Source organism: Strix aluco, chromosome 12 (assembly GCF_031877795.1).
Source record: "Strix aluco isolate bStrAlu1 chromosome 12, bStrAlu1.hap1, whole genome shotgun sequence".
Lineage (NCBI taxonomy): Eukaryota > Metazoa > Chordata > Aves > Strigiformes > Strigidae > Strix > Strix aluco.
Window position 1 is genome coordinate 7903188 of NC_133942.1, and position 23048 is coordinate 7926235.

At 36.6% G+C, this 23048-nt stretch overlaps 1 protein-coding gene across 4 annotated transcripts in view; it reads right to left on the reverse strand.

Annotated features, from left to right (window-relative positions):
• RAB8B (RAB8B, member RAS oncogene family) overlaps window positions 1-23048 on the reverse strand; it is a 31242-nt gene that overhangs the window by 1559 nt on the left and 6635 nt on the right. The window contains exons 2-10 of one of the 4 annotated variants that reach the window (XM_074837943.1): window positions 18032-19885; window positions 12657-12717; window positions 11418-11478; window positions 9935-10012; window positions 8767-8856; window positions 7908-7973; window positions 5700-5750; window positions 5193-5217; window positions 2702-2774 (exon numbers count right to left, since the gene is read on the reverse strand). In XM_074837943.1, coding sequence (XP_074694044.1) covers window positions 2725-2774; window positions 5193-5217; window positions 5700-5750; window positions 7908-7973; window positions 8767-8856; window positions 9935-10012; window positions 11418-11478; window positions 12657-12717; window positions 18032-18176 — 627 coding nt within the window. In that variant the 5' untranslated portion in view covers window positions 18177-19885 and the 3' untranslated portion in view covers window positions 2702-2724. Of the gene's footprint in view, window positions 1-1032; window positions 2775-4895; window positions 5218-5699; window positions 5751-7907; window positions 7974-8766; window positions 8857-9934; window positions 10013-11417; window positions 11479-12656; window positions 12718-18031; window positions 19886-23048 lie in introns of those variants that run through there. The other 3 variants (XM_074837941.1, XM_074837942.1, XM_074837944.1) reach the window with 3 other exon arrangements.

A 23048-nucleotide genomic window follows, 5' to 3' on the forward strand; every position in this document is an offset into this window, starting at 1 on the left:
CTGAAGGTCTTGCAGAAGTGATTTTAGGACTGCTGAGCATCTAGAACTAGTTTGGATCAAGGGGATCTGCAAGATAATGTTTAAACAGCTGGTCCTCAAGCAGGAAAATTTGTCTGCCAGAAGCAGTATAAAAACCCCAAAACACAACAAAGTAAACCAAAACCAACAAATATTAAGGTGTAACATGAATGTAAACTCTAGCTTTCTGTTGCTTAAGGTAAAGAGACAATACATCCTTTCAGCTAAAATCAGTTTATTAGATGAACATGTAAAAAGCATGAACTTTGGAAGCTACTTGTCATCCATGCGTTTCCCATTTCTTCCTGGGCGTCTCAACTATTAATCTGCCTTTGTCTTGGGTAGACAAAACCATTCTTTCCTTAGGTTGACTAATTTTCACCCCAATTACTGCCAAATTTCATACCGGTTACTGACAAACCACAGTAACTTGATAGTGAAGAACTATTGCTAATATAATAGCCAACAAATATTTTTGTCAAATCCCCCAATATTCAGTGTTGAAGGAAGCTGGACAAAATATTTGCTATATTAATTCATTATATTTATGCCTCAGGTTACTTAAAAGTCATACCTTTCATATAACACTGATTTAAAATAACAAAAAAGAAAACGTTAACAGTTTAAGTGAGTAGATAATTTTTAATCAAATTGGAGATCTGTGTCTCATGTTATCTTTACTGGCATTGCTCAGAAGTAACTTTGAAAGGATATTTCATGACACTAAACATCTGGAAAAATGGTTTCCTTATGAAGCTGAAGGTCACTGAAATCATACTTAGATTTAAGCAATCGGTACAGGAATAGAGGATATTTCAGGAGAAATCTACAGAACAGTAAGTTTAGGAATAAGCAAAGCCATACAAAAACCCCTGTGGTTTGCCACTGAAGTTAAGCAAAGCTTTACAGATGCAACTCAGCTGTATCGATGCAACAACAGATGTATCGAAAATAGAGTGGAAATACCAACTATGTAAAAAACTACATGGAATATTTCATACAAAATACTCCAAATACTTTTCATTATGTAACTTTTATTTGAGACACACGTTGTTGTAAAAAAGTTCACATGGAATAATAAAACCATTGGAGTGTGAAGTTTTTTTTTTTTTTAGGGGTTGGGTTTGGTTTTTATGTCTATACACATCAATACACAATTAATGATTAGGTTTACAAGTTAACCACATGACAAGTTCACTTTTATCTGCAGGAGCTTTTCACATTACACCTTTATACCAGAGATAAAATGTGCTTAAACACACACAGTAGAACACTTCTATTTCAAAATTAAGCATTTTCTCAAGGACTATACTTTTTATTTTGAATTTAGTAGCTATATAGCATTAAAATAACTGTAATTGAAGTTTTATTTGCAAAAATGTTCGTAAGGCCATAGGAATGCACTAAAATACTTAAAATTCACCAGAAACAAGAAAAATCAATGGAAATCCTGCTTTTGTGGAAGAAAGAAATAAGAGTTTTATTTATAAGAATGAGAATGGCATAAGCAGTTCAGTGAATGGAGAAGAGAGACCTATTATCACCTACAGACCAATCCTTAAGAAGTTTAACATTGCAAAATTTCAATTACATTAATAGATAACCAAATAACAGATGCATTTTCACAAATAACATTTATGCATTTTACATATTATTCATGTACTTTCAAATCATTATCCATTCACAATATTGTAATGTGATATGTATATTCAAGATTCCTTTATTCACTTGTGAAAATGATCCACTTAATTCACTTGACTTCAGCAGACTAGTATGGGAAAAGGTACTTACAAGATAAAGGCTTTCTGTAAAAGGAACTACAGGTCTGAAAAGTCAATTAGCATTTTTGAGACTGTCCCCCAAATAGAAGAGTGATCTGCATTAAGTTTCATGAGTGGTTTAAGCTTTAGCAATAATAGGACTTCCAGACAGTAAGTAAATCAAATATTCTATATACACTCAACAAAAACTTCTTGTGCATGTTTTGCTGAGGACGGACTGAAAGCTCAAATTGCAAAGCACTGAGACCAGTTTATTTTTTGTTTGGCTTTTTTTTTTTTAAAAAACGTTTAGAAAAATATTGGTCAAGATATAGTGCACAAACATGGGGCTAAGGAAAAGATTTAATAAAACTCCACAGCATAAGCAGCATTTTTGTTTTATCGAAATCCACCAGAAAGTGTCTGCCTTTCCTGAAAGGTTAATGGCAATTTCTGGAACAAAACAGAAATACATTTGCTGCTTAATGAATAATAGTTATATGACTTTCATTCTAATGGACATTAGAATACTAACTGGTTGACTGAGGTATAGTTAAGAGTCCTTCAAAATTTAGATTATATAGTCTTGAGCAAAGTAGCAACAGAGACTGCACAAAACATAGTGATATTAGAAAAGCCTGTAGTACCCAGCATCTGATGCGTAGGCAGAACATACCATTTATTATCACCCGCTTGTCTAAAGGAAAATACAGCTAAAAAAATTCCCAGTAAAACATACAGCTGATTTGCACGCTAAGATACAGCACATTTTTCAATGTCTGACAAGGCAGACTGTACACAGAAAGGTCTATACTGACTAAAAGTTAGCACACCGATAAAGTGCAGCCACTCAGCCATTTAATACTGCTGGAGAAGAGGGGTGGGGGCAAAACAACAAAGAAAGAGAGAAATCTGCATTTTACCTTATCCATAAGACCACATGAAATTAGAATTCTTCAGTTTCAGCAGGGGACAACAAAATTGCATTAAATTCTTCTACAAATAGAAAAAGATGAACTTTACATGAACATTAAGCAAAGTGAAATATTTACTGCATTATTTTATCATGCATAAAGTGAATTTCCTATGGTCTTACCTCACATTTATGTACAGTTTAGCACAGCTAAATGTAAGAAAATAGCAAGTTTTTTTTCTCCCCCCCATACAGAGCAGATACCCCAATTTGCTGCTGCTTCAAGAAGCACTTCATAGACTCTACTACTTACAGGCTCTTTCAAAGGGAAGATCATGGAGACTAATATTGAATGAACATTAAATCACACAGTGAAGACAGGAGAAACAATACAGAGCATTCTGTAAACGGTGCCAAACACAGAACATGTCAGTTTTGGTTTGCAGACAACCCCTGAGATAAAAATCAAAGTATTACGACACCAAATAAGTCAGAGGTAAATTACTGAAAATAAACAACATTCATAATTGGTGTCACAACACTTTCTGTATAGAAGCACTTTTTTTAACCATACAGAAAACATAACTGCTTTAGCCTGTCCGAGAAACACATCAAGGGTAGACAACAGAGCAGTTAGGGTTGCTTTGTTTTTCCACTAAACCTTGTTGCCATGAAAATTTTTCTGTTTTAGTGCAGCAACAGCAGTTCATGAGATTCACCATCTAGTTACAATAACTATTTCTATTAAACTACGTGTGGGGACAGGTTGATAACCACTTAAAACTTTATGGAACCAGCTACCAATATTAAAACTTCTAAAATCAAAAGTCTTTAAATCTAATACTATTGGCCTGTTCACTTTAAAAATATTTACAACAGACCCAGAGATGACACATTCAGTACCTGACACCACAAAATGAAGCGGTTATCTGTGGAAACAACCAACTTGCTGTTTACAACTCGAAGATGATGTAGTGAAGCAAAAGCAAGCACATCAGACATTAACTTTGACAATGACAGAATGCACCTATCCCCTAATAACAAACATGCTGGGCACAAACTCGTAGTTAAAGCTTACAATGGTCCAAGTTTGGCACATCAACAGAACTAAAGCACCTGTTTTAATTGAGGAAATTTTTCAGAAGACAATAAAAAAGTAGTAGAACAAAGACTAGGTTATACAATGCTCAGTTGAGTAAAAAAGGCAACTACGTTTCAACTCCGCTTCTAACAGTCTAGGTCACCATACCAGTTTTTGATGAAAAAAAAAAAATTAACTGCTTGAGCAGACCAAAGAGGGCTTCACACATTCAGTGTTAACTGTATAACTAGTAGTACATTATAGCCCTAATGTGACCATTTCCTTAGTGCCAGAACTTGATAAACTTTAGCAACTGCACAGGAAGCTAGTTTTTGGACACCTCTGTTGTCAAGGGTCGATGCCTAAACACATTAACGAACCATCCTTAGACTTACAATAGAAATGGAAGTCACCTTTAGAAGCAGTCATTTCTGAACAAATGAATCCACAGGAGGTTACTCAAAACTCATGCAATTCAGCCACTTAAGTGATAGTGATGAGGCCAATTTGTGACGATGATTTCAACTCCAGAGTGTACTTCCCCATCAGAAACAAAAAAAGGTGCAGACAGTCTGAGCTAACAAAGGGAAGTTAAGTGAGGGAAAGACACTGTGTTTATTCAGATAACTGAAAGGTGCATCTGTGAATCAGACAGTGACTGGCAATTCAGAACACAACTTTGCTAAGTCTGGTAAAGAAAGAAAAGCAACATACTACATTCAGAATAGAAGCCATAGCTTCTGCATGAACAGATTTGTGCATTTAAGGGACAAAAGCCATAAAAATTGTTAAATGCCAATTGTTACAGTAATTCTTATCACTAGAGCGTCAACATCCATACTGCAGTCATGGCCACAAGTGTACAGCATAGAAAATAACGGAAGTGAGACTTAATTTTTCCCCTGGCTCTTCTGCTTGAAAATAAATTTGTTTAAAAAGAGAAAGAAAATCCTGCACAAATCTGTTAAGAATCTTACTTACAAGTCAAACTGTGCAAATACAAATGTAAGATTGTGCTGTAACAGGCAGTAAGAGGCCAATATGGATGTGCAAAGTTAAAAGAAACATAGCAGCTTTTGCAACAGGCAATAAAACAGAAAGTAAAAAAGGAAAACAAGTTAACTCTTGCATTTGTGTCTCCACTTCATAGCTTCCATATCTGAGAAAGAAGAGCCTGACAGGTCAATAGGCTTAGTGAGCAAAATCCACTTGGTATTTTGTGTATCGCAGTCTACGTTCAATGGAGCTCTCAGCAGCAGCTTGGTGGTATTATTTCTGAGGCTTTGTGACCCTGTGCTTTCAAAGAAGCAGAAAAGGTTCTAAGTGTGCTGCAGTCTATCATTAGAAGTTCATCAAAGTAGCGTGCATCGAAAGAAGCTGCTCTTCTTAGATCGATTTTCTGTTATTTTTACTGGCCCACCTGCCCCTGATGAACTGTTGTCATTCTGAAAGAAAAAAGAGTATCAACATCATAAAATGCAGAAAAAAAAAAAAAAGAGTTTAGCTTTCCTAGTTTCCCTCCCTACTCCCCACCCTTGTTTGTTGCAACTTAAGCTCTGCAATTATCCAGACTCTGTTAATCACTCAATAAAACTGCCTATTTTAAAAAGAAACATTTATCCAACAATCCAGATCTCAAGTATTAGCTGAAGGAGTGACTACCTAATTTGATGTTTAATAAAGCAAGGATCACACTGTTACATTTCATTAGAACACATCGGTTTCAGGCTGCCCAATGTTAATCTTCATGCAAAATAAAGAACAATTTCACACCAATGTGTAATAAAGTGTGATAAAGCACTGTTTGCTCAAACTTGATCTAGCATCCACTGTAATCCCCAGCAGTTTTTTGGTAGGGCTACTACTCAGCCAATTATTATAGCAGTCATTTCAATATATCGTTTGTACACCAATTGGAAATACAAACCATTTTTCTGTTGAGCTTTGTCATAATGTCCCGTGCAAGTGTGAAAAATGCCTGGTGAGGAGCAGAAATTAAAAAAAAAAGAAAAAAGTTAGTCACAAGACACATTAAAGACAAGACAGACATGGAATAGCCAGACACATTAACAATACAGTATTCTGTAGGCCACTGCTAGCACTTCAAGTTGCAAGGCACTCTGTGTACAATAGCTGTTTACTTAAAACTGCAATAAACACACTTTAGAAGAAAAAAAACTGTTTATTTTTAGTCTCCATCCCTCCAATCTTTGAAGCAAGACTTTCCCGTCACATACCTCTTGAAGAAAAAAAAAAAGTCTGCTGAAGGGAAGGCTGCATACACATACTTTTTTTTTTGCGAAACTGTACCGTGCATTGCAACTAGAAACCCACAGAGAGGTTTGAGGATGGCATGCCTAGAAATTCACATTAAGGTTAGCTGGCTTTCTGGCCTCCAAGTTTTGCTCCTGGGCTATCTATAATGTTATTTATGCTTCCAACATCCCTATTAAAAACCAAAACCAACCAAACAAAAAAATCTCTCTGGCAAATCTCAGCATCTCAGACTTCAATGTCTGAAGGAGCAAAGAAACTTCTGTAGCAGAAAAATTCTGCAATTCTCCAGAAGCAAGGAAAAGCAAGATTGTATCTGGAGATACAAGGACAGTTCCTGAATGTAAAAAAACTGTAAACATTTCCCCTCTCATTATGTTTGGAATACATCCAAAGGTAGACACTCATTTAATGCAAATAAATCACAACAAATAAATTAATTCCCTTCTGATCACAAGAATACCACAATTGTCTCATCTCCCACAAGTTAAGCACTTGGTGGAAAGATGACTAAATCGTTACTCGCTGAATGGCTACACCAGCTGCATTTTTTAATGCTTTCTTCACTAGTCATGTGACAATTTTAAAAAATAGCCAAGTAGTTTGGAGTACTCACAAACTAGTGTTGCACACTTAATGACCTAGAGGACTTAAAATGAAATTGCAGGGCATGTCATGAAAGAGCAAGTCAACCATCTGGCAGAACTAATGAGGAAGACAGGTACTTTTTATTAGGAGACTATTGCCGTCCACCATTGGTATTAGCTGCTAATGTTCACACTTCCATTGTCTGCTTTAAGAATCATAATGACACCATGAAAATCAGGTCAAGCTCTATTCCAGATGCAGCACAATGCAAGTAAGTCCCTTCTAACTACTACATTGTATAACAATCATCCTGCAATCAGAAAAAATTGCTTGGCTGGCATGGCATCAGTCATGTTATTTTAAAGTAACAATCTCTTTAGTTTCTAGTTAACTTGTTAGCTGCATGATGTGAATTAAGTACATATTTGGAGGACTCTTAAAAGGTATCCCATCAATACACATGGGAAAGGCTTTTAGATTATGAGGTACAAGAACAATATTTAAGAACAAGTCTGTCTTATCTGACTGAATGAATCTTAATGTAACTGCCTTTCGGTATCATATTATTTTCTTGTCCACACTTTTCATAGAGTTAAGATCCTTTCCTCACCCTCCCTGAGATAACAGGAGTGATTCATGGTAAGATAGACTGGAGTTGAGACACTCTTCCTTCCGATTCTATTTCCTTAGGCTCTTATAAATAGGGATCTTGTGTTTTTAGCACAAAATTTATTTATTTGCAGGAAAACAGACTGCAAGTCTACAGATAACTATAAGTCTTCTTCTTCCTCTAACATCAGCTTATGACGGTGTATGCTAACCTTCCAGGTGAACATACAAATCTTCAGTCTCAACTGCATAGCATGTATTCAGTAGTAACCAGAAGGCTCCTTGACACAGTAGCATGTTATTCTGCAAGTACAGAATCTTGAATCCAATTTCCTGCACAAAGCATTGTTCTAAAATTACACCTATTCCCTGTCCAAAAGCACTTACAATTTAAGTAGCAAGGCACAGAAATCTAAAGCAACTGTTTGCTACAATACTAGTAAACAACTCTATTAACACCCATTTAAAAAAACATTTCAGACACTACCAGAAAGTGAGAAATGCTGGATTTTACAGTACCTCTCTAAATCTAACAAGATTGGTGACCCAGAAGCACAGCTGGGACTTCAGGTCTCAGATCAGAACAGAAAGCCCATGAGATATGAAACATGCCTCCACAGCAGTAGTTCAAGAAACACACCTAAGCATAACACCCATCTCTTACCTCTTCGACATTTATGCTGGATTTTGCACTTGTCTCCAAAAATTTGATTCCATAATCAATTGCTAACTGGAAAAGAGGTTAAAGTTTTTCAGTGTTTTTGAAGTTCCTTTGTAAAAGGAATATTTTACATACGTTTCTAACAGAATAGATGCTGTATGCTGCAGCAAGCTTTAAAAACAAAACCAAACAAGCTTCATTTCTGCTTTTCTCCTGCAAAAACATTAGTTACTGGACAATCAGACAAAATATTAGAATAGGCCATACCCTCACAAATTCAAAACCAATGAACAGATTAATTGCTCATAAAAAGACTTATTTAGGATCTAAAAGAACATTAAGAAAGCATCTTCATTGATATGGATTTATGGACCAGATAACTACATACAATCATCCCGTAAATTGCGTTACTAGCAACTACACTATTTTAGCTGTGTACGTGATAGATGATATAGAATTCTTTCTTGCTTGTTTGTTCTGCAGAACAACTAATCACTCAAGCTTTAATAACAGCACTTATGACAAGAGCAAGTAACCACCATGGTGAACTGAATACAACACAATCAAACTCTATACAAAGCTTTATATTGAGATTTAGAATACTTCAGGCTATAGCAAAGGTCAATATTCTTTACAGGATCTTCCCCTCAAGACAATAGTACCATTAAGTTTATTAAAACTTGAAGACAATCAAGTGCTATTTAAAAACAAAAAACCCAAACCTGGCATCCTATAATATACAGAAGTTTCTGAAACAAGAGGTTTGAGGCCCATTATCTATATGCCTAAAACATACCAATACCCAGCAGCCAAAATCCTAAGAAAAGTGGGTTTTTAAATAAGGTAAATCACTAAAGCTTACCTTCTCCCCTTTTTCTTTTGAGACTTGTCTTTTTTCATTCATATCACATTTGTTACCCAGGATCATTCTTTCTACATCTGAAGAGGCATGCTGAAAGAAGAAAAAGTAATCTCTCAGAAACAAAGTGCATCATTATCTAAAAGAAACTTATGTGTCTCAGTCATCCACAAATTAATACTTTATTTTTAAAAAGTTATCTAATGTGAAGGCATTACAGAGAAGGAGAATGACTTTTGAAACAGGCAATTTAATATATAAATATTCAAATAAGTTGGAATACTCTTATAAATCTTCCTGAGTATTATTACAGATCAAATATAGTACCATGAGCTCTATACCAGGTTGTGCACATGCACGGGCATTTGGCTAGTCTGGAAACATAACAGTACACACTACTTCAAAATGGTGCATGGAAGTCTTGGCTATTTGGTTGGAGTATCATTCTTCAATACATTTGTATTTTTAGAAGAGATTATTAATAAAAGACTTTTAAAGTAATAATCACTTCAGCAAGCAAACTTTTCTAGCCCAGTCACTATTGGATCAAATTGGTTGCTAATACAGGAATTTTGCCTAAGAGTGGAAGAACAACACTAAAGAAAAGCCCATGGATTTTATGTTTAAGGAAAAAAAACACGAGTAAGATTGTTAGCTAACTACAGCTTCACTAAAATTAAGGTTTCTCCTCTAACTTCATAATGACCTATCCCTACCTGACAGCATGTCCCAGTAAATAATTTACAATAAGTTAGCAGGAAGGAAGCTTACCTAAGACCAAATGAAAAGGTCAAAAATCTCTAAATCAGACAAGCAGTAACAACTGAAATTAGACAGATCTGTCATCATCTCAGTGAAAGGCAGACACCCTAAGATTTTGCTCCTTCCCATTCCTTAGACACACACAAAAGCAAAAAAGAACTAAGTCCTATAATACCAACAGTTCTGAAACACTTCCTGCTTACTTTTTAAACTCAAGTTTTCTAACTTCTATCCCTAGATGAACAAGATAAAATTCTCCCCATTAATAACCACTGTTGCATTCACTGCACAGTCTGGCTTCGCCATATGTATTGGCTACTATAATGAAAGTGAATAATTACTTGATTATTATTTGTCCCAGGGAAATCATAAGATGGAACGAGTAAAAAGTACTTTCCAAAGCACCTACCTCCTCTATGTTTCTTATCCAGTTTTTTATATTGTCAAAAGACTTTTCATTTGTGATGTCATACACCAGCATAATTCCCTAAGTAAAATTAAGAAAAATCTAGTTAGATGAGCTAGCACTACTGGTTGACTTTTGATGTGTGCTGTTGGTTTGATTATACTTGTAAGAAATTTAACATACAATTTATGCACCTATAATCCTTTCTCAAAGCATTATGCCATTGCTGAAAGTTTACCGAAAACATTATTATTTAACATCTTTTGCCACTGTTAGAGGTCAAACACACCACCTATATGAAGTTTTAAATTATTAGCCTATAGTCAGGAAAAGTTTAGAAATTCTACTACAACGGCAACCAGGAGTCTATTGTTAAAGTCGACTTTAGAAGCAGCAGCTTTAAGCAGCAAAGATGACAAACCTGTGAGATCCAATCTGCTGGGGCCCGTAGATATTTTCAGCAAAGCTGACACTAGGTGCTCTCCCAGAAGCTTTAGCTCTTTCAGACAGTTGTGTACATGTCCTAGCATGGGCTCTCAACAATTAGCAAAGCATGGGAAACCACACAACAGCTGCATTAAGGACAGATTGCCAGGTTCACCTCCACTCCTTATTGCCCTTCCAATCATTCCTTGCAGGACAAAGAAAAGTCCTTGGCCATGGACTAGGAAGTGGGTAGAAGACCATGTCACTGCTAAAACCTTTTTAAGTACTAGAAAGCTCTAACAGAGCCACAACCATTACTATTTCTCCCCATCTGTATTCTGTAACAGAGGAGTTATTTGGACCCACAGCCAGCCTATGAATGGAACGGATCTATTCATACAAAGCAGTCAGAACACGTAGTAGTAGCATAGCTAGTAATCAGCAAGTTGAAATTAACAGTGTCCCAACATAAAGTATCTCAAATCATAGCATTAAGAACCATTACAAGCAGTTGTGCCATAAAGAGTGCAGGCTCTAAGGCAGTTATTTGACTTCAAGTCATTCTTAATGGAAGGAAAGTAACAGTAGCTTTTCTAGGTGATTGTCTTTCTAGCCCAGATTTTGCATTCTCTACTGACTGAAAAGCAATTCTGTGAAATACACTTTTATTATTAAAATCATTCATTACCTATTTTTCAAACATTTCAAATGTTTAAATGGGTTGATCACATTAAGAAAAAACTTGTGTGATTAAAGCTTGGCAACTTAGCTTCTTATTATAATCTACAGAAATTTTAATTATATTTAACAAGACAATAGGGCTTGAAGTTTCATCATAAAAACAAGACTAGACAAAGTACCAGCAGGTTTAAAAAAAAAAAAAAACAACACAAAACAAACAAAAAACCCAACCAAACCACAAACTTTATTCCCCACATCTCAAGCCACAATTATCCGATCCTCTCCAATCCTCCAGTTGAAGACTTAGATGATAGAACCTTAAGAACAGCAAACCAGTTACACTAGTTGTGCCTAATTTTTTTTAAGTGAGAGCACTCACCATGGCTCCTCTGTAGTAAGCTGTTGTGATTGTGCGGAATCTCTCCTGGCCTGCGGTATCCCTAAAATTCAGTGAAAACAAGTATTTGTTGGAGCTGATCTTTACACTCTTCTGTACTTAGAGATGTCTTTTTACACAGAGTAACAGTGTATTGATACTCACTCCTTAAGAAAAAATACCATTTAGAAGCTGTTTGCACAAGTTTCTTCAGCCCTTAACATCTTCCTCACTCCCAAGCTATCCTACTTATATCAGTGTTTATAGCAGCACCATAAATATGGCACAAAAGCATTTAAATTTTCATGCAAGCAATAAAACTCAGCACTGCACAGCCTTCCCTAGAATAATTAAAAAAGGCAACTCTGATGCATCCACATCCTGCATTAAACAAAAATTAAAACATGCAGCAGTATTTTAGGACAGTGCACTTTCATGTACAGTTAGCTATTAAAATCAGCCACTATACCTTAGTGTGCTGATATTTTATCCTAGATGACTTCAAAGCAGTATCTGTCTGTGAATGAACAGGACCACCAAAGTGACTGGCTACTAGTCACACCTACAGGGAGCTGAACCCCAAAGATCTGACAAAAAGCAGCTTTTTGACTTACACTACAGACAGAAAATTTGTACAACCAACTTCTGGCGCTTCACTTCCTTACTCACAAGAATTCTGGTTTGCATGCAAGTATCAGAACTGTCTTTGCTAGAACTTGAAATATCAGCAAGAGCCCTATATTTACCAGTAGCATTTTAAGAGTTTGGCACAAGTAATAATGCTACTCCACAAATACTCATCTGCTGATAATCAGGAGGCTCAGTCTCTACCAACCCACCATGCAAGGAATGGGAGCATTATCACTCACCTGTGCCTCAGTGAGTACAACTAGGTATCAAACTATCAGAGGAGATTACATTTTATTAGGTTGCATATTTTAGTTTACAGCTATGGAGTTAATACTTCTCTTCCACATGGAATAGCTAAAAGCACAGTTAAGAGGACAGCTTTTGATAAAATGGGACGCTGCTGTAACGTTCGCATGCGAACGGGCTATTTTCTGTGCTACTGAAGCAGAACCACTCCAAGAGCAAGCTAGAAGAATGCATAAACCTAATGGACAGTCAATGAATAAAACGAGTGAAACTTCTGGTAGACCCAGGCTTAAAAGCTATACAGTATTCCTGCTCAAAGATGAATTCAATACTCACTGGAAACTTAAATTACTTCGGAATACTTACCATATTTGTAGCTTGATTTTCTTTCCATCTAATTCTATTGTTCTGATCTTAAAGTCGATTCCTGCCAGAAAAAGAGATACTCTAAGTTTTGCAATAAATGAAAAGGTGGGGGTTTTTTTGTCAAAAGTTTCCTTTTCACAATTTGCTAAGAGCAAACTTAGGCAAGAGAATTATTCTGAAGTTGTAATTTCTTCCAAACCCTAGGAAGTGCTGAGGATACACAAAGGTTTTCAGCTGCATTCAACATGTCAAGGATAAATTATTCTGTACAGTGGAAATAGACCAAACTCAGACTCACTACTAGAGTTAGTCAAGATTATGAGAGGAAGATCTAATCTTAAAATTCTCCCATTTTACACTGATAAGGTCACTAGTTTGAATGTATATTCTTCTCAACTTTTGACTAGTCCCTGCAGTTCAAGTCAATTCCCTAGAACCTCTGCTGGCTCCAAGGAAAAAAATACATACTATGACCCCTTAGATCCCTTTTAAAACTGGCATCTACTTTTGAAAACTGATGTTTAATGCAATCTAATCAGACATCACAGTAAATGGTCAAGCATCACACAAGATAAAAGCTATACACATAGTTTCTGAAGGTGGCTGAAATAGATCATGCATGGAACTTTTTCAAGAACGCCAGTTTAGGAGTAACTTAGATTTTCCAGGAAGCTCCACGAGGTATCAAGCAAACACTTCTCTCCTTTCCCCCCTTACACATGGTACCCATCAGTTCTGAGACTGATTTTGAAGACAGATTTTAAGCCATGGGTAAAAAAAGAATTAATTCAGAAGCACTTAATCATGTCTTTTAAGGTTTAGAGGGATCAAATGGATCTATGAACCAAAGCCAAGATTTCCAAACAGACTAGCCTTTACCCTAGACTATTTTAACTTTTGCATCTCTAAACCTATACTATAACATAGCCCAAGTTGAGACTGCTCAAGTCCCACTACATGACAGTCAGATTTTTGAATCCCAGGACAGCCATCCCCCACATACCTCCAAATTAACCTGTTTTAAAACTAACGGCCCATTTTTTTCTTCACTGAATCTTAGTTACTTGATATTTAGTCATAGTTTATAAAAGATGGGGGGGGGGTGGGGGTGGGGGTGTAGGTTATTTAATTTCTTCTTTCTTCAAATGTAATTTAAGGGACAATTATCAAGAGTCTCTTAATTGGGAAAATGCTGTTTCTAGTTTTAAGAATTCATCCCTCACTTAGGAAGCTATGGGATTTTTAAATATTCTACAGTAGCATTTGAATATGAAATACAGACATTCATTAACTATTTGACTTTCATTCTTCTTGCATGCGATATTAATATTTTAATATACTGAAAATACCAAGTTTCAGCCACTTAATCTTGATGTGCTATGGATATGTAGTTTAGCCCATTCGTTAGAACACAAATTATAAGCAGAAATATCACATCAGCACTTTTAACAGCATATGAAATTAATTGTGTTAATTTAAAATGCTACGAGTACTGCTACAATTGCAGTTTCCCAAGATTCATTAGTAGATTTACAAGCAAAAAGATATTTTCATTAATTCCCATTCTTCTAAAAATGACACAAGAACGTTGTACACTTTAAAAAAATCCTCATTATATGTAACAAGTTCGGCAAGGGTTTTCATTTTACATTTGATAGGATTTTGTGTCTCCCTTGTAAAGATTTTTCTCCTAACTAGGTGCAAAACCTGCTGAAATCACAGGTAATTGTATCCAAGTCTGCAAACAAATGATCTTTGCTCTGAATAGATTTTCTTTTGGCCTTAAAGGTCATAAAGCACAGATTTTTCTGGAAAGGGTATTGTATCGTGGACAACAGCAAATTAAATCAGTTTTAAAAGCTCCTTTGTGTCTAGGCCTGAAGTCTTAGAATTTAGTATAAAAACTATCAGGGAAAACTAGGTTCAGAGACTCCTGTGGTTTAAAAATAATTGTGTATGTACTGTCAACTACTGAAGCTAAGACACAACAGCATAAACAGTGGAAGGCTCCTGTAGGGACGGTTTTCTGAGAAAGCAAGCTGACACTGCAGTTTGATATCTACGTGCACCAATCCATGCCTTGCACAGACTGATTTCTTGGAGTCATTTAACTTGCAGCACCAATATGATGTATTCAGCCACTCCTTTGATCACTTCTAAAACTCAGGATCTGCACAAAAAACATCTTCTCAGAACTTAAGATTTCTAGTGAGAACTTCACCAAAATTCTCAAATAAAGATGAATTTCAAAGCTAGAAGAACAACATAAAGGGGAAGGCCATAAATACCTGCTATGATATTAAGAAGTTTAACAAATGCAACTGCAACTTTTCAGAGGCTAAAATGAACTAGAAACTGGTGTTTCTTTTGTTCTTTTACTTCAGTAACAGGAAGCGGTGAGCTGCAAACATTTGTAGAGCAAGCCTGGTGACATGTTCTACCACTTCCTGCCAAGCACACTTGCATGGCTAAGCACAAGAAACGTTCTGGTTACAGTTAAATTGAAATTATGCCATGTAAAACACTACAATGACTATAGCATTTCAAAAGTAATTATTGACAGAAAGTTTCCTTTATCAACGAATTCTTATTTTGCACAGTCACACACTGGGATACAAAAGTCTGAAAAGATACTCAGGTCTAAATAAAGAAGAGTCTCATTCACAAATGAGAAAGTTTGACTGCAAAGGATCACACAGCTTTCACAGTTTTAAAAGGCAGTGTGCAATGGTGTTCTCTCCAGTAGGGAGAAAAAGCCCAGAAACATTTGGATGTCCATCTGAAGTTAAGTTTCAGAAGCTTTTAGAAAACACAGACCCAGATTAATTCTTCAAATGCAAATGCTGACAGGATAATTATTTTTAACTGCTAAAGCAGTTTCCACACGGAAGTCTGACACACTGGTGTCCACCCAGCAAGTCACTACACATTAGATATGGATACAAGATCATCTGTTGCAGGAATCACAAGCTTGCATTGTGCAAGGATGAAGTCCAAGTTGAGACCCAAACTATGCATTGGCTAGGACTGTAATTGCTTGCATTTCCCTTGCAGCATGGGGTAAAAGCAGCTGACGGCTTATTGTTCTTCAAAATCTCTCTCAGAGCCTTGCTAACTATAGGCCAGGGATGCATCCTCTCTCCTCACCTTTCTCCCATAGCTTCCAACAAAATTCTGTCAAAGAAAACACTAAGCAGAGAAATCTGCACACTAAGGAAAAGTCAGTGTCACTAGTGCCACACAAAGACTTACACTAAAAACCACAAGAGCTGCATGTCGCCGTATTTATCTTGTATTGCTGTGCAAAACTAAGAAAATTCACCAGCTAGGGTGTACCGTTGTCCAACACCACTTAGTCAAGTATCAGAGGCCAGGGAGACAAGCCTCACCTAGGCCTCTTTTGGTTTAAGCCAAGAAGTCATGTTCATCTCATACACTGCGCTCTTCTGCCACTACTTCTTCCACCACTTTGCTCCCTAGCTAAATGTTCCTTCTTATTTCAGCCAGCCTAAGCAGATTCTACCCATAATTAAGCTGTAATGCGATCATTTTTAAAAGCCACTGGGAAATATTCCAAAGAGTTGCATTACAATACAAAATATACAAGACTGCCCAGCAGTACATATTGAAAGGTTCCTCTTCCAGCTTTAGCACCAATGGCTTTCTACTACAAATCTTAACAAAACTAGTCTGATGCAATTCTTACAGGAATGTAAGGGCAAACAGAGCAGAGATGCTGAAACAGTTCATTCTACTACTTTAGTCTTCAGAACAGTAGCTTACTCTCAAGGGACCACTTACTTTTATTGTTCTCCCCTCATCAGTAATTTTAACCCTGTAGTCATCAGAGCTAGTATCTCACGTTTTTCAGCACTATAGAATCAGTTTCAGGTAGGTCTCTACTACTTTTCCCTACACAGTACCACTGTTCGGACACAGATGGTCTTTTTTCTTCTTTTAAACAAAATTGCTGTTGCAGAAAATGCTACAGCACAAAGAAACCAAAACAAAATATTCTGGCTGGAGCAAGTGAACAGTTAGAACAGTACCAGCAAATACTTCCTTGAAGGTAAAGGTTTCTCTCATCTTCAGTCTGCTTAGCAAGAAGGTACCAGAAGGGCCATGTTTTTGAATAGTACAAGTAGTGAAAGAAACACATACAAATTAATGTAAAAAAAATACCATTTAGTAGCCACTGGCAAGCAAATATTAGAATTCTTAATATTTACCCATATTACAGAATTAACCAGTATTTTAAGTTAATTTGTCATATGACTCAACATTATTTTGCAGCAGCTGGACCTTACATGTGAGAAAGCTGTTATGATCAGATAACAATTCCTGTTGATTTTAACCTTAGTTATTTAATAGGTTTCCCATTTCTCTAAGTCCATAGAGTCTGCATATTTAATAACATTTTTTTCTGGTGCAGCTATAGCAAGAAATCAGTCAGGAAACCAAATGTCAATCTCTGATAGTGTACACTAGCCTGTTTACCTACCACAATAGAGTATGTATCAATCTCTGGGAAAGCAATACTTTTTTAATAAAGTTAGTACTCAATGTACTACCATTTTAAATGGTTTAGAAGTTTTCTGTTTGGTTCTTTTTTTAAATATACAAGCCAAGGGAATTTTAAAAAGTGATTAAACACCAAAAACTGGCAAAGCGGCTGTGAAAAAATTAACACCCCATTTGCTTGCTAGGAGTCTCATTTTAGACCCATCTATCAAAGAATGTAGAAGATACACCACAGTATCAGATCTGGTTTAATCAAACAAAAAATTAAGAGATGTTTTGCATGACTCACACATAGTAAAAACATCACCCTCTTAAAGGAGTTATATTTCTACACCCTCTTAATTATATTCCTACTTATCTAAATCTTACCTTACTCTTTTGAAGTAAGAAAAAGTAAAATTAAATGGAAGCAAAAGATTTTTCCAATGGGATTCCCTGATAAACAGAAACTTTGTGACCCTTATCACCATTGGACATAGATCACAATAAAAAGGAACTCATTACAAGATGGGGAAAGGCATCAAGATACAAAGTCTCATGACCCTTTTGAGCAATACAGCACCAAAACAACTGGAATTTATGCATCAACTTTCAAGCTGGGCTTGCTCAAACTTCATAGCATTGATCCTTCCTATCCTACTGTGTTTATATGTGGTGTTGTGGGGGGATTGATTTTTTTTTTCAATGGGCAGAGCTAGAAAGGGAGAGAAGTTTACAACTTCTTTACTGCAAGACACAACATACAAGAGTCTTCAAGCTATAGAGAAGGGAAGGAAAACATTTTTCTACAGTCACTCAGAGTTAAGGCTGAATTAAAAGCGACTTAGAAATGAGCATGCAGATTTGTAACCTACCTTCAAAAAAAGGAAGTGAAAAGAGGCACATGACTGAATCAATATGCTTCACCTTCAGTTTGTTGGCTTCTGGGAGAGAATTACTTGGAAAATACTTCTCCCTACAGGCTTTGCTTCTTGTGAACAGCAAGCGACCAAGTTGCATAGACAAACATCAGAACTAGTAAGCAGAAGTACTTCTATAGCACAGCTGTAACAGCTGGTATTGTTCTGCTGATTCTCCAGAGGAGGGGTTTGAATTTGAGGGCACTGTCACCAGCCTGTCATCTCCAAGACACTGTAGCAGTACGTGTTTCAGAATCAACTGCTTCCAGTGCATTTGCTTCGTCTTGTATTTTGAAGAGTTGTAAGCAATCAGTACTGAAGGACACCCAAGTGCTCATGTACACACCTCGCTCCCCACAAGATGACGGACATGCAGATATCAGCACTGATCACACACACAAGCTTTGCGTGGACACAGGTGAACAGAGATGAAGAGTTTCAACATCTTCCATGCAGATTCCAAGCATGGACAGACCTACAGGACAACACTCTTCCAGAAACTTGCTCTTTTCCATATGCATCCAACAGCTGAGGGACATCAGTTTGTTCCAATAGATTCTCCCCACAAGCTTAACCAGGGATTACTATTCTTTTGTTCTCAGCAGTAGGTATTACAGGGTTTGGATTAAATACAGTTTTATTCTTTAAGGGAATATTTTCTTGCACTACATCAGTATACTGTCTCAATCTATAAAGGTAGATAAATGAAGCCTCAGAAATTTGTTTCTGTATTAGATTTTTCTTGAAGAATTTCAGTAAACACAATAGACAACCAAGTAAGAAATAAAATCAGTGTAAAAGGCAGGGTGGGGAACACTTGCAACACACAGTGTGTCATACAGCCTCATGCAAAAGAACAAAGTCTAATCGTTTTGAACTTGAACGTTTGGCTTTAGTCCCTAGTAACATCTGCAAGGCATTTTCAGATGATCTCAGCAATGTCTTGTATCACTATGTAAATTAAAGACGCAGTAGTCTTTTATTGTAACCATTCAAAAATACAGCAGATTAACATGAAGCAACAAACCAAGGTAAAGGTCAACATTTTTAAAAAGTTTTAAGATAAATTTATTTTAGAATTATATACAAGTACAACCAGTTTTATTCATCCTTTCACAACTTCAAGGGGCAAAGCTGTATTCTATTCCTTTTGGACAGCCCATAATAATCCACAAAACAATACTAAATTCAGAGTGGGCCGAATAGGCTCCTTCAGGTTAACTGGTCTTTCTTTATCTTACTATTCACTCATACAAAGAATCTAACACCGGTGTCCTACACAACAATAATGCACAGAGCAGTGTCTTGCACCTTGACAGATATTAATATGTAAGGTTCTTAAAGTTTAAAACACACTACACTGACTAAATATATACAAATGGCTAGAGTAGGTAAGGCAATAAAGAATGCAGGTGCCGTGTATATATAACATAAGGCAGTTTCCTGCTCATAAAACCTTGAAACTTACCATCACGATCAGGTCAATGCTCATGATGCTAAGCAAACTGCTGCTTCCTTCAACATGTCTCCTCAGCTACGACACAGCTAACACTAAGCTTTCTTTAAGATAAACTAATTCCTATTTAAAATAGAAGGGATTCAGAATAGAACTTATAATCATCACAATTAGACCAACCTACATTTTGAAACATCCAGGTTTTTGACAGCTCAATAATCTATAGTGTAATCTAATTACCATACTAAGGTTTGAATTCAGTGCTCTTCAACCACTTCTTCATAACAGTGCTCCTGTAAGTTCTGCCACCACAACTGTGCACTACAGGGCTTCAGTGGGAACACTAGAAGATCCTGCCAAGTAAATTCTCTTTTCAGCATTTTGAATTCAGAATTTACAGATTGCTTTGAGCAGCCTTTGAATTGCACGATTTTAAACACCAAAAATACTCGATCCAGATTTAAAGACAATAAAACAACACAATAATAGAAACTTATTACTGCCTAACATGAGTAAATTACCAACTGTCATAACAACCCAACTTTAAAAGGGCTGGGTGCCTGCACAATGTCTTTTAGAGTTTATAACCAGGTACTACAGCTCTACGAAAGTACACAGAAATTAACCTATGTCTCCCTCTCATTTTATTTTGAAAGTAAAATAAGCTACACTTGGTGGTAACTCAGTTTCATCTAAAATAATTCTGAAATAGATTAAAATTGCACTACTGATACAGACAGCAACGTTTGTTTATTTTAAGGATTATTTATAGACTGACTGTCTCCAAGAGGAATGCACTAACATAGCTGCTTTGAGACCATATTCCTTTCAAGCCAACATGCAACTGGACAGCAGCAAATGTTAAAAAAAAAAAATAAAAATCAGCCAATAGGATTGAGTTGAGGCTACAGTAGCACAGCTAGCTGAAACCAGGGTTGGTACTGCCACTTAAAGAGTCATGACCAAATCCTTTTCTCTTTTGATCAGGTTAGTTTTAATCTGGACAAGTTCCATAGTTCAGCTTACCATCATCTCTAACAACTGATGGCATAATTTAAGAGAACAGGTACACACAGTCACAGCTCTCCTCCTTTGAGTAGCAGACCACAGACTCTGTTGAGCCAATCATTAAAGTAAAACCCTAGTTAATACAGGCCAATAGGTAGCCCACAAGGAGCTTGCAAGCAGCTCCAGAGTTGATTCTTCATCAGGGTATCAACTGACCAGCTGCAGCTCCATGCTAGAACAGGAACTGCTCTGTATTTCACACGCCAACTATGGCTAGATATGGAACAGAAACAGCTGCAGCGATCTCCCAAGGACCCAGCCCCATACTCACTTAACCTGTAATGCAACAATGGGAGATTTGTGCATCTGTCATCTACTTTGAAGCTCTTCTTTCCCTCAGGTCGCTAGTATGTGCAGCATACAGCTTTCGACTGCACATGAGAAAAAAAACAAAACTCTGCCACATGTTTTAATGGCTAAGAACACCAGATTTTCCCATTTAGAAGGTGGCTTAGGAATACAAATATTTGATTATTCTTCCACAAGCCCAGTGCTTAATATGAGATGACATGTGATTAGTCCTTATCAAAAGGATCATTTAATAGGTAAGACCAAAAAAATTTGAAAGTGGAACCCCCCAGAACAGGAAAAGATGATCCTGAATCTCCTGCCTGTAAATCAGATATGTTTGTAGAAGTAGAAAACATGAAAAATGCTGCCTTTAACCAAGATAACTCTGAGTATTGCTGTCAGCGGAAGGAGAAAAAAAAACCCAAACCAACCAACCTCGCTTCATCCAAAAGTTAGCATCTTAAGCATCAGAAAGGTCAAAAAAAATGCCGCCTTAAAAAAATCCCATGTAACCAATAAATCATGGTGGCGAGGTATCAAAGTTCATTGTTCACTATTCATATACTACACTTTAGTTGTGATAAGAACAGGCCCAAGAGGTTCAGTTTGGTTTTGTTCAGTAATTTTTGGTCCAGATGAACCTGTGTGACTATCCAGTGAGAAATGGAAATGTCACTTCTTTCTAAAAAGGCCTCTTAAAGTTTCAGGGCTCCCACTTAATCTGAATGTCTATACTGAACTGGTTATTCAGAGTGAAGAAATAAAGGCTTTCAAGGGACATGCCATTGTCCGTTAACAACAGAAGAGCTGCTACATGAAAAGCAAGCATACAAGTGTCCCAGAATTCACAAAGCAAAAGAAGAATTGCTAAGTCATTGATCACTTTGAGATAAAACACCCTTGCACAGTACAAACAATGCACTTTGTACCTTCTACCCTAGCACTACCTATGATAGGTACTGCATAAATATCCTGTCAGCTGCAGGTTTAAGACAGGTATGGAAGACTTGATGGGAACAGTTAGTATGTACAGCTACACTGCTACAGCCCAACAACTTGGACTGCCAAGCACCTCCTTGAGAGATTCAGGGATATCAATCTAGGGACTGAGGCAGAGGAAAAAAAGAGGTTGAACTGGATGATGTTGGACAGAGCAGGTATAAGTTACACATGACCACTATAAAGATAGAAGTTATTAAAAGAGATGAGCAGTGATGAAATTTTTGAAAGTTTCATAGGAATGCCCCACTTATTAAACAAATGAGTGTTTCAGAGGGCACAGACATGCTAAAACTGGAAGGAAAAGTACATAGAATACGCGTATTACCAGCAACATAAACAAGAGATAAAAACGCAAAAAAACCCGACCCACATGCCACCAATGGTAGTAAGATGGTTCTTAGCTTTGTAACCGATACTCTGGCCAAAAGGATCTTGGTTATCCATGAAGATCAAAATGTCTCATCCAGTAAGAACTATCTTTGTTAAGATAAATCATCTAATCTAGGAATTTCAGTCAGAGTCTAAAATATGGTCATGTTTTAGAAGCAAGTGTGTAAAGTACCTAGTGAGGCAGTAAAATCAGGTCAAAAGTCAAAGCAGAAGGTTTAAAGTTACTGAAGTTATTTTTAAGGATGGCACTCTCAACAGACCTTGGGAACATCATTTTTATTGGAGGCTTTTTTAAACCCATGTTTTTACATGGGGGTAAGCATGTGGGGTTTTTTTTGCTTGGGAAGCAAAGGACACGAGGGAAGAAGGGCTGCTTTATTTAACTTCTTACATGAATGACAAAATAGGCCTTTTTTGAAAGATACTACCTAAATTAACAGGCAAAACCACGTAACTTATTAACGAAGGCCATACTTGTCTTTCTGGCACATAACATTTTCTTTTCCTACATTACGCAAGATTGTTTTAATGGCCACATCATCTCATTTTCCTGTATTGCATATTCTAAGTACTCCTCTCTAATCACTTCTGCTAAGCCAGATAAATTCTCCCAGCCAGAAGTTACTCTTACTGTATCTTTCTCCTTTCTTCCATGCTTGGGTTGACACACATACTTTACTTGGTCTTTAATCCCATCAGAAGTCACACCATACAGACAAGATACTTTGTTTCAGTAAAGGAAAGCTATTTCTTGCTGGAAAATGA